The sequence below is a fragment of the Aphelocoma coerulescens genome, chromosome 4 (assembly GCF_041296385.1).
Source record: "Aphelocoma coerulescens isolate FSJ_1873_10779 chromosome 4, UR_Acoe_1.0, whole genome shotgun sequence".
NCBI classification, from domain to species: Eukaryota; Metazoa; Chordata; class Aves; order Passeriformes; family Corvidae; genus Aphelocoma; species Aphelocoma coerulescens.
Window position 1 is genome coordinate 4185667 of NC_091017.1, and position 15608 is coordinate 4201274.

The window sequence follows — 15608 nt, forward strand, 5'->3', positions numbered from 1 at the left end:
AAAATCTAGTAGATTATTTGGGCCTAATCCATATCTCAGCTATGATTAAAATATATTTTCTAACTGAATATGATACGGTTACTCTTGATTAATTTCACTGCAGTACATCAGAGGAGAGTTTAGCTTGGTGTATTTCTTTGGCCCAACAAGTTGGCATGAAATGTTCTTTCAACAGCAAGAGGGGAGATCATAAAATCTGACTAAGATGAACAGATGGATAAAAGGTGTTGTGTTACTTAACTGCCACCTTTAAATGACAATTCAAAGAGCAGGATGAAGCATTAGGTCAGAGGTGAGAAAAGTGGAACACCTGCTTGCATTACTTACATGCATGTTCCATTCATGGCTCTTCCAAGCTTTGGGAAAGATCAATTTTGATTCCCACAGGTTCTGTTAGGAAGAATGTGATGCAGCATCTCCCTGCCAAAAACAGAAAGAAAATTACACATAAATAGTTTTCATTTTACTTTAGAGGCTTTTATCAGTATTTTTCCATCAACTGAAGCCAAAAATGTAGTCATCCCATCTCCTAGGAATCAAAATGAAATAGACACCTAAGAGTCTTTCCAAGTCCCAAGAGTAAATTAGTTCTTGCTTGCTAAAACACAGGAATAAGTAAAACCAGCAGTGGAATGACACCTGGAAACGTGAATTCTAGCCCAAAACCTTACTTTTAGATTTACAAGAAACAGGTAGTAATTCCAGTGTCACAAAATTTTTTTCCATGCTCATAAACCTTGCAGTGAGTGTGTTTTACTTTTTCTCACAATAAAATCTTGTAGCTATTTGGTGTATTAGTTTTTGGATGCAATCTGAAATCCTTGTCATTTTGTAAAGGAAAACCTTCTCGAAAGATTTTTGTCCAAGAAGTCCAGGAAGAAAAAGGAGTTTACTTCTCTTCAGCCAGTTTAGGAAAGTATTTCCTGATTATCTGAGACTGGCTGTAGTAGGAACAGGTAGAACAAATACCAAAAAGACATGAGAGATCTCTTCCTCAAATTCTTATCTCTTTGAGTTATCCATACATTTTTATGTCTTGTATTTAATGGTGCAGGTCTTTGGCTGCAGAGGGCCTGTGATATGTACATGCTTTGAGAGCTGCTCATTGATCTATCTTCTAACATGTTGAATTGTAGTTACATTCTCTACACACATTTCTATTTACTCTGGTGTAATTCAGCAATGCTCAATGCTAACAACATTGCTTCTGTGTTTTGGAGGAAAGTGGCTTCTTTTGCCAGTTAGGAATCCAAAATTCCTAATGTAGGATGACACTCAGCAACCTAAATGCTGAGAAATACCCTCCTGTACATTTCTCTGCTTCTTCCACTACACTTCATTTGCCAATCTTGAAGCTGGGGAAAAAACCAAGAAAGTAGGACTACTTCTAAAATTCCAACCCATCACGCAGTACCTTGCCTCATAATCCACATTAGGGATTAAAATTAAAAGCTTTTACTTTAATGGTGAGGAACTGCTCATCATGCCTCCTATGAGTGTGAGCAGAGTTTTCCTGTCTGGCCTTAAAGGTAGCTAAGAATTATATTTGACCTGTATATTTAATTTCTTTTCACTAAGAACTTGGTATTACTGTTTTTGGTACCTTTGCCACTCAATGTCTGTACTTTCAGTGAGCAAATCCTCTTAACTGGCAGTGCACTGCAAAGTTCCTCATACAGTCCAAACATCTGGATTTTATTAATTTGTCTTGTAGGACAAGAGAATTTTGATGGGAAAAGATGAAGAGAATCAGCTTTAATGGATGTTAGTTGGAGCCATCCATTTGAACCTTCCGTCAGTATATTTAATTCACTTTGTCATTTTATACTTCTTTTGAAAATTAAATCCTTTCCATGTGTCTCTGTTCCTTGTTGCTTCTTGAGGCAGGGGAACAAAACTTAAGGGTAGCAATTAAGCAGAAATGTGTTTTTCTACTTCTGTAAGGTTTGGGGAAAATGATGTTTAGATTCGCCTTCAAAATTTGTTTTTACCTTATGTAACTACTATTGTAGGACTATGAAACAAGGTATGTTACTAGGCAATGATTTGGGAAAATAACATGTGCTGAGGCACCTGGCATTGCCCAGCTTGCAGAAGCCACTTTAAAAAAAATCACTTGAAGGGATATATTGGAAGAGGTCATCTTCCCTTCATTTGGAAGAGACTGTGTGTCGTGATTTCTTTAGTGGCATGGCTGTGATTTTATCTTTTATTCCATTAAACCAGCTATATATTTATGAGTGAGGGATTTTTTCCATGTAATTAACAAACCAAACCAAACCAAACAAAAAAAACCCCACAAAGTACCCGCCAAACAAATAAGCACTAGCATTTTTTACCTTTTCCCCCCCCCTGCTGATTCTCCCATTTGGCTAAAATCACATTCTACAATAAATTGGGTAGTTTATTAAATTGCTTACAGATGATACAGTTAAATCTACTAGAAAGCTGTTAAAATAGGTATTATTAGGGGACTAGCTTATGTTGATTTTAATGTGGAGAAGAACAGATATGAAAAAAAAAGAAATGCAGAAAAAGAAGGAAGTCAGACCACTTACAGCAGTAAAATGCTGCCCATAAATTAGAGATCATGATATCCCCTTTCTCTCTGTCTCTTCCTCATTACTAAGGAATGGGTGGAAATGTTTGCATTTTTAAAGAATCCACAGACCTAGGATACTACTGTAGGAAACTGTAGGTGAAATGAAAGCTTTGCTTTTATTGCTGGATGAAAAGACAAACGTATGTCTTCTTTCTTCTCACATTTGGAGAATGTCTTCTGAAATCAGCTGCAGAAATACTTGATTTAAATTAGATTTTAGATAAATCCACTTGTAGTAAAACTGTTCAGTATCATAAATTATTACTACAGTACGAGAAGAAAATATATGGACAAGTGGCAGCAGATGAGGCAAAAAAACCTAAGAAGTGGTCACCAAGACCACACAGAGCTTTAAAGGAATTCAAGGCTGAAATAGCTGACCATTACTGAGATTAGAGAGTGCCATTTTTTAACTGAAGTGTTTCAAGAGAGACTCAGAAAACAAGAAGGCTGTCAGCCTGATATCTATCCAAAACAAAGAGGTGGAAGCTGTAATATGGAACAGTGGACATCTGGATAAATATGACTTATCTGGGAAGAGTTAAAAAGGTTTTCATAAAAGGAAGTCCTACCTCACAAACATAAGGCAGTTCTTTGAGGGGATCAAAAAACATGTGGATAAGGGTGATCTGATTGATCTTGGATTTACAAAAGGCTTTCAACAAATTCCTTCACCAAAGGCTTTTAAGAAAACTAAGCAGCCATACCATAACATGGCTTAGAAGTATAAGGTGCTACACATTGGGGAAAAACCCATTAATTCACATATAAAACTACGGGCTTTGAACTAAGCAGCATCAGACAAGATTTTAAAATTTTGAAAGATAATTCCAGGAACATATTAACTCAGCAGTGTCTGAAAAAGCAAATTAGGTGTTAGTAGTGTTTGGTTTAGCAACTAGAGAACAAAATAGATAACATCATGTTATTGCATAAATCCCAGCTTTGTCTGCTGTCTGAAGCCTGTGTGGTGTTGCAGACCCTCATTTCAAAAAGGACTTAGAACTATAGAGGATGTAGAGAAAGAAAATGAGGAGAATGAAAGGTGTGAGGTAGCTCCTCTATAAAGGATGACTTATTATTCTATTCTGTGCTTGAAAAAAGGTGGGTCTGTAAAATCAGTGCCTGGGAAGTGTGCCTGGAGATTTCTTGGTCACAGTTTCCCCGATCCATGAACCAGGGGACATCAAATGAATCTGTAGGATCCAGATTCAAGGCAGAGAAAGTGATTCTTTATGTCACTATTTAGTTAGGGATGACTTCCTGCACTAAGCTAAAGATACTAAAAGTTATGTGGGCTCAAGAGGAAACAACACATGAAAGTTCATGGAAGAGAAATTCCTGTTACAAAGTACAGAGCTGCCACATCCAGCTGAGGAAGTCTTTGAGCGGAAGCTGCCTGAGGAAAGAAATGCACCACTTTCCATGTTCCACTTTCCATCTGCTATCAGAGACAACATTTCAGGACAGATGGTCTCACTTTGGCTATTCTACAAGTATGGCTATTCCTACCTTATCACAGCTCATCAAGGCTAATGTGCTAGGTTTTTTGACTGGCCGTTCTTGAAAGGAGATGAGCAAGGGGAGGTTTGACCTGGAAATCTTTTAATACAGATCTCGTCATACAAGATCAGATTAAAGCCAAAGCTTTCCCTGTATTTGGGCACAGATAGATGTTGAGTGAGTTCTGCCATTTGTCATTTTCCCAGTCCATAGGATTTTTTGGTGACACTGAAGTTTTATCACTTATTGCCTAGAACTGGATCTTTAGGTTTTAGTGGAACAATGGAGATGGTAGCAGTGGTTAAATGGCTGTAGTTGACATTGGCTTGAAACTTTTCAGTGTAGTTTGAAAATAATCTCAAAATTGATGCAATTTATTTGAGCTCTAGAAATTAGAGAGACCAAAAAGTCATAAACCCCATGACTGACTCCACTTTTATCTTGATGTCCAGTCTCTGACCAGCATTTAGAAATCCCAAAGGAGGCAAGAGTGTACAAAAGGATATGAGCAGTATTAAAGAGCAAAACATGCTGCTGGATAAGCATTTAAGAAGTTCATATAGGGCAAATGGGAATTGTTAAGGCCTATGGAATATTGTTTGTGAGCTTAAGACATAGGAAGCTTTGGGTCTCCCCATCACGGGAATAGTTTAGTTACAGACTTCAAATGGTTTCCTATCTCCAGAGCAAACAAGAAATTATCCCTTAGAGGGAAGCAGCAACTTGTTTGGAATTGTTGTAAAAATCCCTCAACAAGTTGACTAGATAAAAACTATTTCTCCTGGTTTTTTCTCTCCTGTCAGGATCACAGCTCTTGTCAGTTCAAGCAAAGAGTCCTATATCACTTTAAATGTACCACGTTTAAATATCCCCAAAGCTTTGTCATACACCAAAACCAATCAGATCCTGGTGTTCTGACTGGTCATTCTTTCAGCTGAGCAATAACTAATCAAGGTTCTTCTGTTCTAATACTTTATACAGTTCAGTTATATGGTCAAAAGTGATAGAAGCATCTGTATCCAGTACAAATTGCCACCACTTATATGACCATCCTAAAGCAGGGGGGATTCTCTTTAATTTGATTTCTGCAATAAGCATATGGAGTTTAGAAACAGAGATCGGATTTGATTATTCCTTTTTACCAAAATCATAAGAGACTAATACAAGCTCAAAACACCCTAACAGTAATTAAGCATTTCATCACCAAGTTGTGACGTTTGAAGGGCTGATAATTCCATGATACATTCTCCTAAACAAAATGTTTAACTTTTGTATTTAACAGAGTGTCATAGAGCATTTGTTGCAGCTATATACGGAAGAATTTTATTGCCATAAAATCTATAAAAATTTGCATTATTAGGTAAAAGGGAGAGAATTTTGTCTAAAGCAAGATTCTGCCTAGGGAAAGATTAAAAATCTGTCTGCTACAGCAACATATCAACATTGCAGAAGATAATAACCAGTTAGCCACCTTGAACTATTTCAAATGAGGTGTCTGCACTCCAAGGTTGTCTAGCAAAGTCCCTCTGAAGGCCATTCCCTTATGGCTTCTCTGATAGTGTTTTCCTTAAGTATTTAATTATATGTCAACCTGTGTTTGTTTTGCTTCTCCAGAGCTGTTGACTTGTAGTCAATAAAGCAAGCACTCTTCCTCCTACTAAATCCTGTTATTGAGAGAATGATGTTTTCCTCTGTTTGATTAGAGATCTTGTCTTCACCCAGGCTTGTGTTACCTTAGTGTCTTAGAGGACTAATGAAGGACTCAAGCTCCTAAAACCCTGTCTACTTTTTCCAGCCAGAATATTTCAGTTTAACAGAAGATCCTGTCTCTACCTTGATATTTTGCCTTTGAAGCATCACTCCAGGGGTCACTTAATTGACAGATGCACTGGATAGGTTTAAAGCCTCAGTGGTTACCTGCTACTTAGATGCAAAGTAATGCAATTTAAATGATGAGTGTTTCCTGTTGCTGCAACATCTCTGACGGCTTAGAACCAACCAAGTGGAAACACTTCATAGAGGGACCTCAGTGAATTTATGCTGTGAGAATCTGATGCCCCAGTACTCTGGGTCTCAAAGCAAGAGGTGTTTCTTTCAGAAACTAGTTCAGACATTAAAGATGTTTCTGGCCCAGCTGCTGAACATTCTCCTTTAGAACCAGCTTAATTCAAAATGCAATGTGATTTAAGGCAGGCTACCAGACTTTGGGCTGAGGTGAGTAGGAGCTCATGCTGCCAGTTGTTAACACTCAGCTAGGGGAATATTCATCCTCTGCCAAAGAACTGTCAACTCTTAAACCACCCCAAGGAATTTTTTTTTGTGTGTGCTTATAGTAATGTTCCCCTTTAATGACACAATGCAAATCATCCATTGATAGCATCTGTAGAGGGATCTGATACTTCACTAACTCTCTTCCCCTCTCTGGTAGGAAAGGCAAAGGGCTGCCTAAGAACAGGCCTTATTAGGGTCCAGTAGTAACTCAGGTAATTGCTAAATAGCAGTGCACGTTAAACTATACTGAGGTTAGAGAGAACTAGAAAAAGAAGCAATTCCAAGACAAGGAAATTATAAAGTTTTTTTCCCTTTTTTTTTTTTTTTTTTTTTTGCTTACATGCCTGCAGTGCTGCATAAAGTGCATGCAGAGCAGAGATGAAAATCCTAAAGCCAGTTCAATCTAAATGTATCAATTATTCTGAGGATGTACGTGCATCAACAAGTTTGTTTCACTTGAGATTCTGCTTGCTTTGTTGGAGTAAAAATACAAGAAATGGGTAAATCAGAGTTTAAAACGTCTGGCACCATTTACTAAAGTAAACTTATTTCCCAAATTGTCACAGGGAAATGTACACTTCTTTTTGCTGTTGTTTTGATTTAGCTGTCAGGAGAGTCGTGTTTAAAGCCAGCCTTCCCTGCCTCATGGCCGAGTGTCTTTGTGTGCATTCCCTCAAGTTCACTTACTTTACTTTGAAGGTGGGCTGAGCGTCGGAATCTGACGAAAGAGTGGGCTGTGCCCTCCGTCCGAGGGAGCTCTTCCATTCCCCTCAATGACTACATTTGCTCGTGCAGTACACAGCAGCAGCAACAGTGTGGTGCTCTGGGTCTCCAGCTCTGCCCGGCAGACGAATCTCCAGCTCGCTGAACATCTGCAAGCCAAGTTTTTCATGTTCTCCTTTATGTGAATGCTGCCCAACTGCACCAGGAAAATGGGCACGGGGGATTATCTCTGCATTGCCATGAGCGGAGGGGCGCCGTGGGGCTTCAGGCTGCAAGGGGGCAAGGAGCAGAAGCAGCCTTTGCAAATCGCCAAGGTAGGAGCATGACAGAAAGATGTTGTTGCAGTTTTGTGGACACAGGTGACAGCACCACTTTGTTTAAATCCATCCTGCTTCCAGGGAAATGGTTGGTGTGGATCTTATTGTGATGCTTGTTTGAATTTGCTAACATGTTTTGCAGAGATTCTACAGGTGCTGATTCTGTTGGTTTCAATAGGATGGGATTATTGCTTTTTGGTAGCTTGCAAGTGTTGCCAAAGTTTTGTTAAATGCTGAGTGTTTCACTTGTGACATGATGTGTGCCTTTCAGCTCCTATTTGCTCCGTTCTGTGGCTTTGAGTGCACTCGGCACAACGCAAAACTCAATCTCATATTAGGAAATGCTGCTTCAGTCATCTATTTATGATAGTTTTTCTACTCTGGTCATAGAATAAATACAGCTTTATCATGAGAAAATGTTCTTACTATTTTGGGAATCCTGCAAAGCATTACACTGACTTATCTCTGGTTTTGGAAAGTTATCCAGTCTTAGAAGCAGCTTTAATAGATGCCAAACGTTCCCTCTTATATTTAATGAGCAACACTGAAAACTACTGGACACTTTATAAATTATCTGCACGTATAGAAGGAGGGCAAGACACACAGTAAAATTATAAATTTATTGACAATAAATTAAAAATAGGAACTGGTAGCCCCAACTTGCAAAAATAATATTTCAAAAGCAGTTTTGTTAAAAATCAGGGCTCACTCCAGGGCAACAGCTTCTCCCCTGGTGCAACAATGAAGATTTGTCATGGTTATTAAGGCTTATGTAACTGTATGGAGCTGCATTCTGTTCTCCTAGACAAGAGGGACAAATTTTGTCCAGAGCTCTGAGCTCAGCAAAATACCACTGGCTGAAACTGTACTGGGACTGATCATCATCCCATGAACTCTGCCTTGTTAAACTGAGGGAGAGAGTTTAAAATGTATCTTATCTCCTTTTAGTATCTTGGTAATGCAGTGCACTGAGTGCTTTGGTTTTACTTTGATACAGTATTTTAGATCAGCAATTCAGTATTTAAGCTGTAACTCTCTCAAGCTGTCAATTAGTTAGTTATTAATTAGTTAATTTACTGGATTTGTTCACTTTTTCACAAACAGCAGAAACAGTAATTCTACCTCATTTTGTGAGAGAAGGTCCTTTTAGCTCCTCTGTCAAGAAAAGAACATCTTTCACTATTCTTTTCACTTATTTCCAGCCTATCGTATTAACCATATCCAGTAACAGAACTATGATTTATTGAAGGTCTGAATAATTTTTCTCATTCCTGTTGAGTTTTTTATTTGTTTTTCTATATTTTCCAAAACTTGAACATGTTCACTTTTTTTCCTACCGTTAGGCAACTGTTGCTGTGCAAGTAAAGCCTCTGATAACAGATGGCAGTGGACTCCTGCCATCTAGTGAAAACTTGTAGCTAGAACTTTAAAAATCATGAGTAACGGTAAAAGCCAAGTGGCCTTGATTACATAAAACCAAAAGTAAAGAGCACAGCAGTTTGAACACAAGATTCTGACTAAACTTTAGTTTTCCTGATAATGGCCTATTCAAGGGTGGTGGGTTTTTTTCATATTTACATCCTAGACTGGGGCACTTAAGTCTGGGTTCTGTTTTAGGACTAAAGTTGGGACTTGAGATACACAGGAACAGTTGTGCCTTACTTCTAACGGGAAAACCGCCGGGAAAATATACCCACATTTAGAAAAATAATAATATGTATTTTTAGAAAAAAAACCACTGGTACAAGTTTGTTTTCCTGTAAATGGAAGTGAAGGCTTCAGCAGGGTTGCTTACCTTTGTTAGAGCAGAGGGAAGGGCACTCAGTCTCTGGTCATGAGTGGAGAAATGATTGTGATACACATCTAAAGGGGAGATGGATGTGAAATGGAGGGAAATGAGATAATCCATTAAAATATGTCAGGACATAAAATTCCCATATTCACACTTACCTACTCTCTGATAAAGGAAACATACTGTTTTTAAAGCTGATGGAATAAGTCACTGCAGTTCACTGCCAGAAGCAGCTTTTACCAGTTTGTTTTGTGCTTTTTAAAATAGTTTTATTACATTTATAAAGAATATGTAAACCATCCCCCCACTGCCTAACTCCTAAAGCATATATTCAGATAGCATTCCCACAGAAATCCATGAGAGTTTTGCCTGCAGTATAAATTATTTTCTTCCATTACCATGCAGAGTGTTAATGGAGAGATAAAGACAAACCTTTTACCAAAAACTATCTCGGTACTTTTTCACAAGCACTTTTGCAGATAAAACAGGCAATTTCCATCAGCAAATAATTTTACAACCACTAAATTAGATTCAAGACTTTTCAGTAACTTGTTAGAGTGAGATTGCAACAAATGGATTTTTCTAAAGTATGAGAAAGTATCATTCTGTTTGTCCATTTAAAACCCTTATTCAAAACATAAATTTGACTAATTTTCTGTAAAAATATAAGAAGTGTTTAACAACTCTCCTCCTCTAAACCCTGGCTGTGTACACCAACTTACTTCGTGAAGTCCAATAATGTTGCAAATACTTCATAACAACTTTTTTTCAGTTTAAAAAAATTTGCATGTTCTATATACTGTCCCAATATAACATAAGGGCTTTAAAAGGAAGTATTTTAAATACTATACCCAAAGACATACGTGCTAAGAAGGTTATCTAATAAATGGATGTTATTTAAAAAAAAAAGTTTAATCATGAGTCCAAAGCTAAGGAAAACAGTGGTTATGTGCATCCTTTCACTAAATTGTGTCAGTGCTGGCCTGTAGGACGGCTGTCCCAAAGCAGGAGATGGGAAATCTCAGTGTAACAGTGACCCTAGAAGGATAAGAATTCAAAATATATAAAAGCAAAGCAACACATGATGTCCTTTCCATTTTACCATGGGATATATGAAAGAATATTTTTTTATTAATATTATTGTGGGTTTTTTCTTGAAAATATCTTTGCAGTTTTTAATTTAAAATACATAAAAAATAATGGCTGGTTTTCTGAATAGCATTTGAAAGAAAGTCCTGTGATTTTTTTCTATTAATACTTAACAATGAACTATGAACATAGTTTGTTATAACTATGTTATATACAGTGAAGTTATATCCTTTAAGAAGCATCTCTTTTACAACTGGTTATTTAATGGAGTTGTCCTATAGATGATTTAGATTTATATTCAACTGCAATGTGACTATTAAATTATCTTTGCAGGAGAGGTACATTATTCGCAGCATATTTGTTACCTGCACCAAACATAATTTGATGAACTCTTTGTTTGTATCTGTCAAAGTCTTGGTAATTTAAGTTTGGGAACTTAACCAAATAGTTCTAATACTTAAGGGAGGCAAGTTGCATGATTCAGATGTATAAGCACTTCAAAGGAAGTTCAGATTAGTATCCTAAAAGTAAAACTGAACAGATGCTTGCAAGGAGGCTTCTGCTGCTGCTTCCCAAATTGTAGCTTTACCTTTGGCTTAGTAATGACATGTAACAAATGGCTGCATGGTCATTTTAGACTGGTGCCCTTGTCCATCAACGTGCTCAGATTTCAAGTCTCAGTTTCATCATTTTGGATTCACTGGAACTTGAAACAGAAAGTGAAACTCAAAGACTTGTGAACAACCTGAACCAACAGTGTGAAAAGTGGTGTCTGAACATGATTACTTAATACTGGATGTAAACAGAGGCGGGTTGTGTTGTGGTAGTTTGGCTTTTTCTCTGCATTTATCCAAAATACTTGACACATACCCCAAGAGGTTCTCATCAAGCTGACCTCTACACTTTGTCTAGCAGAAAAAAAAAAAAAAAAGGGGGTGAGACATGTTAGTGCAGATATGCTTTGGATCCTGAGGTAAGGCAAAGCACATCACCGTCACATACACATGTGTAATGTATATATTAGCAAACAGTTGGTCTATCCACGAAAGACATCACAGATGCTGGGCTTAAGGAAACCTTTTAAAGTTGTTATCATGCTCTTACATTGTCATCCCTGGCAAATGCTTACACTTGCAGGCAGGTAAATGAGGTTAGTAAAAGCAGGATTTTCCTCTCCACCATTGTTTGGAATTGCAGTTCTCAGTGTGCTGGATGAAGGCTCAGCACTGCGCTGACACGACCCTGCTGATACTGCCTTGTTTTTATCACTTGACATTTCAAGCAGGATTTGAACACAACTTTATGCAATAGCAATCAGCAGAACAAGCCATGTTTAAAACATGCTAGTTGAACTTTGGCAGCAAAGGAGGGGAGTTTAGAGTCAACCTACATGATTTTAAACACAACTTGCCTTACTTGGCCTGTATTTAAAACTGTTTGTTTAAATTTGCTGGCTAATACATTTCCAAACATAGTTTGTTTCTGCAGCCCGGACAGACTCTTATTCTCAAATTCACCCTTCAGACCATCTGACACAGCTGGTATTTGCTGATATTCAGAAAACCCCATAAGGCATATTTACATATTCTTTTACACAAGGAGTTATGTGGAAAGTTGTAGGTTTATCTATCTTTTCTGGAGAGGATTTTAACTGTGTTACAAGCCTTGACCCAATTAAATAACCAATACATTTTTGGATGTGTTTAGATGACATAATTCAGCTTTTATTTAAGTAACTTATAAAACTTCCATTGACAGACTGGAAGATGCTGGGCTTTATGGAGGTTAAGTTAATTTATTTTCCAAAATAGAGGAACAAAGTAAGGTTCCCCTAATCTAGCTAAAATAGACCACTGGTAAATAACTTTGTTCTGAAAAATCTGCAAGTGCTAGTTAGAAAAGTAATGAAGTAAAAATATTCATACACCTTAACCACCAAAGGTTTACATGTTTTTCTAAAGGTTAGGGCTCTGTGTTCCCTACTTTCAAACTTTTGCATTCCAGCCATTGTGCCAGTGGAAATGTTTAGTACTGGAGTCCCATCTAGCTGTTTAAAAGCTGCCCGCTGAACTAGCACATGAGTGTATACCCTGTTTTGGATATACAGGACTACATACCAAACTGCTTTTGGCATGCTTCCTACAGTATTTAGGCAAACACAAGCATGTTTTGGATACATGGTATTATTCGTTTCTGCTTATTTCCAACTGATGCTTTTCCAACTCTCACACTAGGCGAGTTTTCAATGGAATAGAATGAACACCATAATTCACACTGGTTTAAACTAAACAAACTAAAAAAACCAAACAGTGTATTCCTACTAAATTAGATTAGCTGCTTTGTATAGAGCTTTGCTTCATTTTGTAGTTTCTTTGCTGGAAACATTTAAATTACACTGCAAGACATTATTACTTGTCATTGTTCTGTATTTTCTGCCATTGCATTCTTATTGTGAATGTGAATGTAATAGTAAGACTTCTGGCCAAGTTCACATTAAAATATCACAACAGGAAATGTTATTTACAGTCTCCTCTAGGATTGTGTCAGATTGTTTGAGAGGACACAGCTAACAATTTATGATTTATGCATATCACGGAAGGGTTTTCTTTCAAATGCAGAACTCAGTGTTCTTCCTATTTGCAGCAGAAATATTTAGAGCAGAAATTACTATAAGGGACCATATTTCATAAGTTAAGTGCTTAGCACTCTATAAAATGAGATGGATTAGCAGAGATAGCTTCAGCTTTAGGAGGAATAATTCTGTGCATGGAATTAGCTATGGACAAAAATGATAACATTTAGATTGCAACCAGTATTCATGAGCACTGTTCATTGGCTGGAACAAAACTGGCAGTAAAAAACCCCCTGGATATCAGCTTGAAGGTTTTAAATTTCAAACCCAATGTACACAAGTTACACAGTGCATTTCTTTTTCTGTAATTTTTCCCATCTGCACTGTTTCATTAGAATCTGTAGGCCATAGTCAGTGGGAATGTTAGGATGAGACTAATGCACACTTGGACTGGAACACTTCAGTGTGCACCAAAATCAAAGTGCTGTGTTTTGATTACCTGCCAATACAACCTGGTGTTGAGCATGAAGGCCAAAATTCTTCAAAACATCACAGCACCTTGCTGTCAGTGAAGAGCAAAAACAGTGAAAAGTGGCTGCCCTATTTGTTGCCTATGTGGAAGGTAAATTCTAACAAAAACCTGGCTCTAAGCTCGCCAGAGACAACAGGTTTAGACCCTGAGCTCTCTACCATGCTGCAGTCCTGGGGACAGCACAGACTGTCCCTCTCTTGTTTAGCAGGGAAACTCTGTATGCAAGTTGTTGTTCTACTTTATAGAAATATATTTTGAATCCTTTAAGTCTCCTTCTTTGTTTTACATCTCCTTCCTACATCTGGGACTGGGCACTGAATGAATGGGTAACCTTTTGCTTTAAAAGAGTTATGTAATCCTGGACTGAGTAGCTGTGGAATCATTCTTTTATAAACTTGCCTTTTTGTACGTATATTTTAGAAATATGGTCCTATTTAGGAAACTGGATGCTTTGGGTTTTGAAGGCATGTTTTATATTACAGTTCATTAGCAGATGAACTGGTGATGGGTCAAAACTATGAAGAAAGCAGATAAACTGTAGTGTTCTATACTGTTGGTTTCATTTGATGTGTTCTCTATAGCATAAACATGACACGTATGGCATACATTTTTGCTGCAATATTGAATTACCAGAGAGTTAAAAAAAAAAAAAAAAAAAAGTAAGACACCATATGTCCAGTGTGGCACTTTGCAATAACAGAAAGAAAAGCAAACAGAATGACAGGGGAACATAATTTAATAAGACTAAATTTGCCCTTCCTAGTACTCTCTACCTAATACAAGAATACCAGCAACTGCTTTTTGTCTGAAGGCAAAGGTGGCAAAAAAAAAAAAAAAAGGTGGTTTTAAAAACCTAACAGTTGAAATTGCACTAAAGGAAGCCTTAACAGAGGAGTTACTTTTTTTTCCCCATGAACTCAATGGGAGCTTTGCCATTGACTTCAAAGGGCAAAGGATTGGGCCTTAGCATGTATAATATAGTGCAGTTATTTAATTAGAAACAGATATCATGAATAAAAATCCTCATTGGGAAGGGTGTAGCAGATTTTGCTATGGATCTATTTAGTACAGGTTTCTGTGTCTAGCAGAAGTCATTCCTTTCTAAGGAACAAAAAACCACCTTAGACTTTGGGGTATTGTGATAACACTGTTATATAATGTAACTTTCATTCAAATTATTTGGCAACAGTATATTTCATTTCCAAGCTGTCTTGGACGTCTAGGTGAGGACAAAGATACTCAATTGAGGGGAAGACATTTCAGACTGCTTATTTGTAAGAGAAAGAAATGATTGCTAATAGTACAGCATAGACTGACAGTACGAGAAACCAGAGCTCATTTATTTAAGGACTGATAATGTATCGATGTAAGCTGAGGAAGAAATTTAGACAGTGGCCATATCCCTCAGCTGCAAATGTTTACTGGTTGAAGGCACTCCTTGTAACTGCCCTCTTGCTTTCTTCAACTCTGCAAACAGACGGACCCGTGTTGGCTGAATGGTATTTCCTAAACAATTTAGATTTCAGGGCTTTGCTAACTCACCTCATTTTGCCTGACAGCTCAGGCAACAGTCCTACGAGCAGTTTATCTGTCAGATTTGAAGTGTAGAAACCCCTGGGTTAGGAAAGGAAGGAGGAAAGGGAGAGGAGTGCCAGGCAGCTGGGGGTGACAACCTTTTCAGCAGGCACAGCTGTGGCTGGACAAGTCAGTAACTCCTTGGCACACCTATCTTGTATGTATGTATCTCCAACAGTTTAACTGGCATCCCTTTGGAAAGGCTCTAAGGGTCCTTCTTTTCATCTACAAGAAAAGCATCTCTGTGTGGAATTGTGCAACAGTAATTGCAATGGTTGTCTGTACCTGTGTAACAGAAGGTATTTCCAAGATGTGCTACTATCAAGGGGAATCACGTCATGAGTTCTAACAGCTTTATTCATCCACCACCACTGAAACAGTCATCTCTCTATTTATCTCTCTAAATCCTTGTCTTCTCTGCCAGGAATTCTTGCTCTGCTTTATCTTATTGTTCTCTCTGTAGTACTTTTATTTGAATACACAATTACAGCTACTTACTTAAACATCAGTTTCAGTGAATTCACTGAAAATTGTGGGCAAGAATGCCTCTGACTTCAAATCTTGTTATTTGGTTAGAATAGTGTCCACCACTTCCATTGGATTTCCTTTGGACTGAAAGAAATACAGGAAAC

The 15608-nt window shown here is 37.7% G+C and overlaps 1 protein-coding gene across 2 annotated transcripts in view; it reads left to right on the top strand.

The window, feature by feature from the left end:
* Positions 1 to 7070: 7070 nt before the first annotated feature.
* SYNPO2 (synaptopodin 2) overlaps positions 7071 to 15608 on the top strand; it is a 78625-nt gene continuing 70087 nt past the window's right edge. For both annotated transcript variants that reach the window (XM_069012548.1, XM_069012549.1), the window contains exon 1: positions 7071 to 7413. In XM_069012548.1, coding sequence (XP_068868649.1) covers positions 7285 to 7413 — 129 coding nt within the window. In that variant the 5' untranslated portion in view covers positions 7071 to 7284. The remainder of the gene's footprint in view (positions 7414 to 15608) is intronic.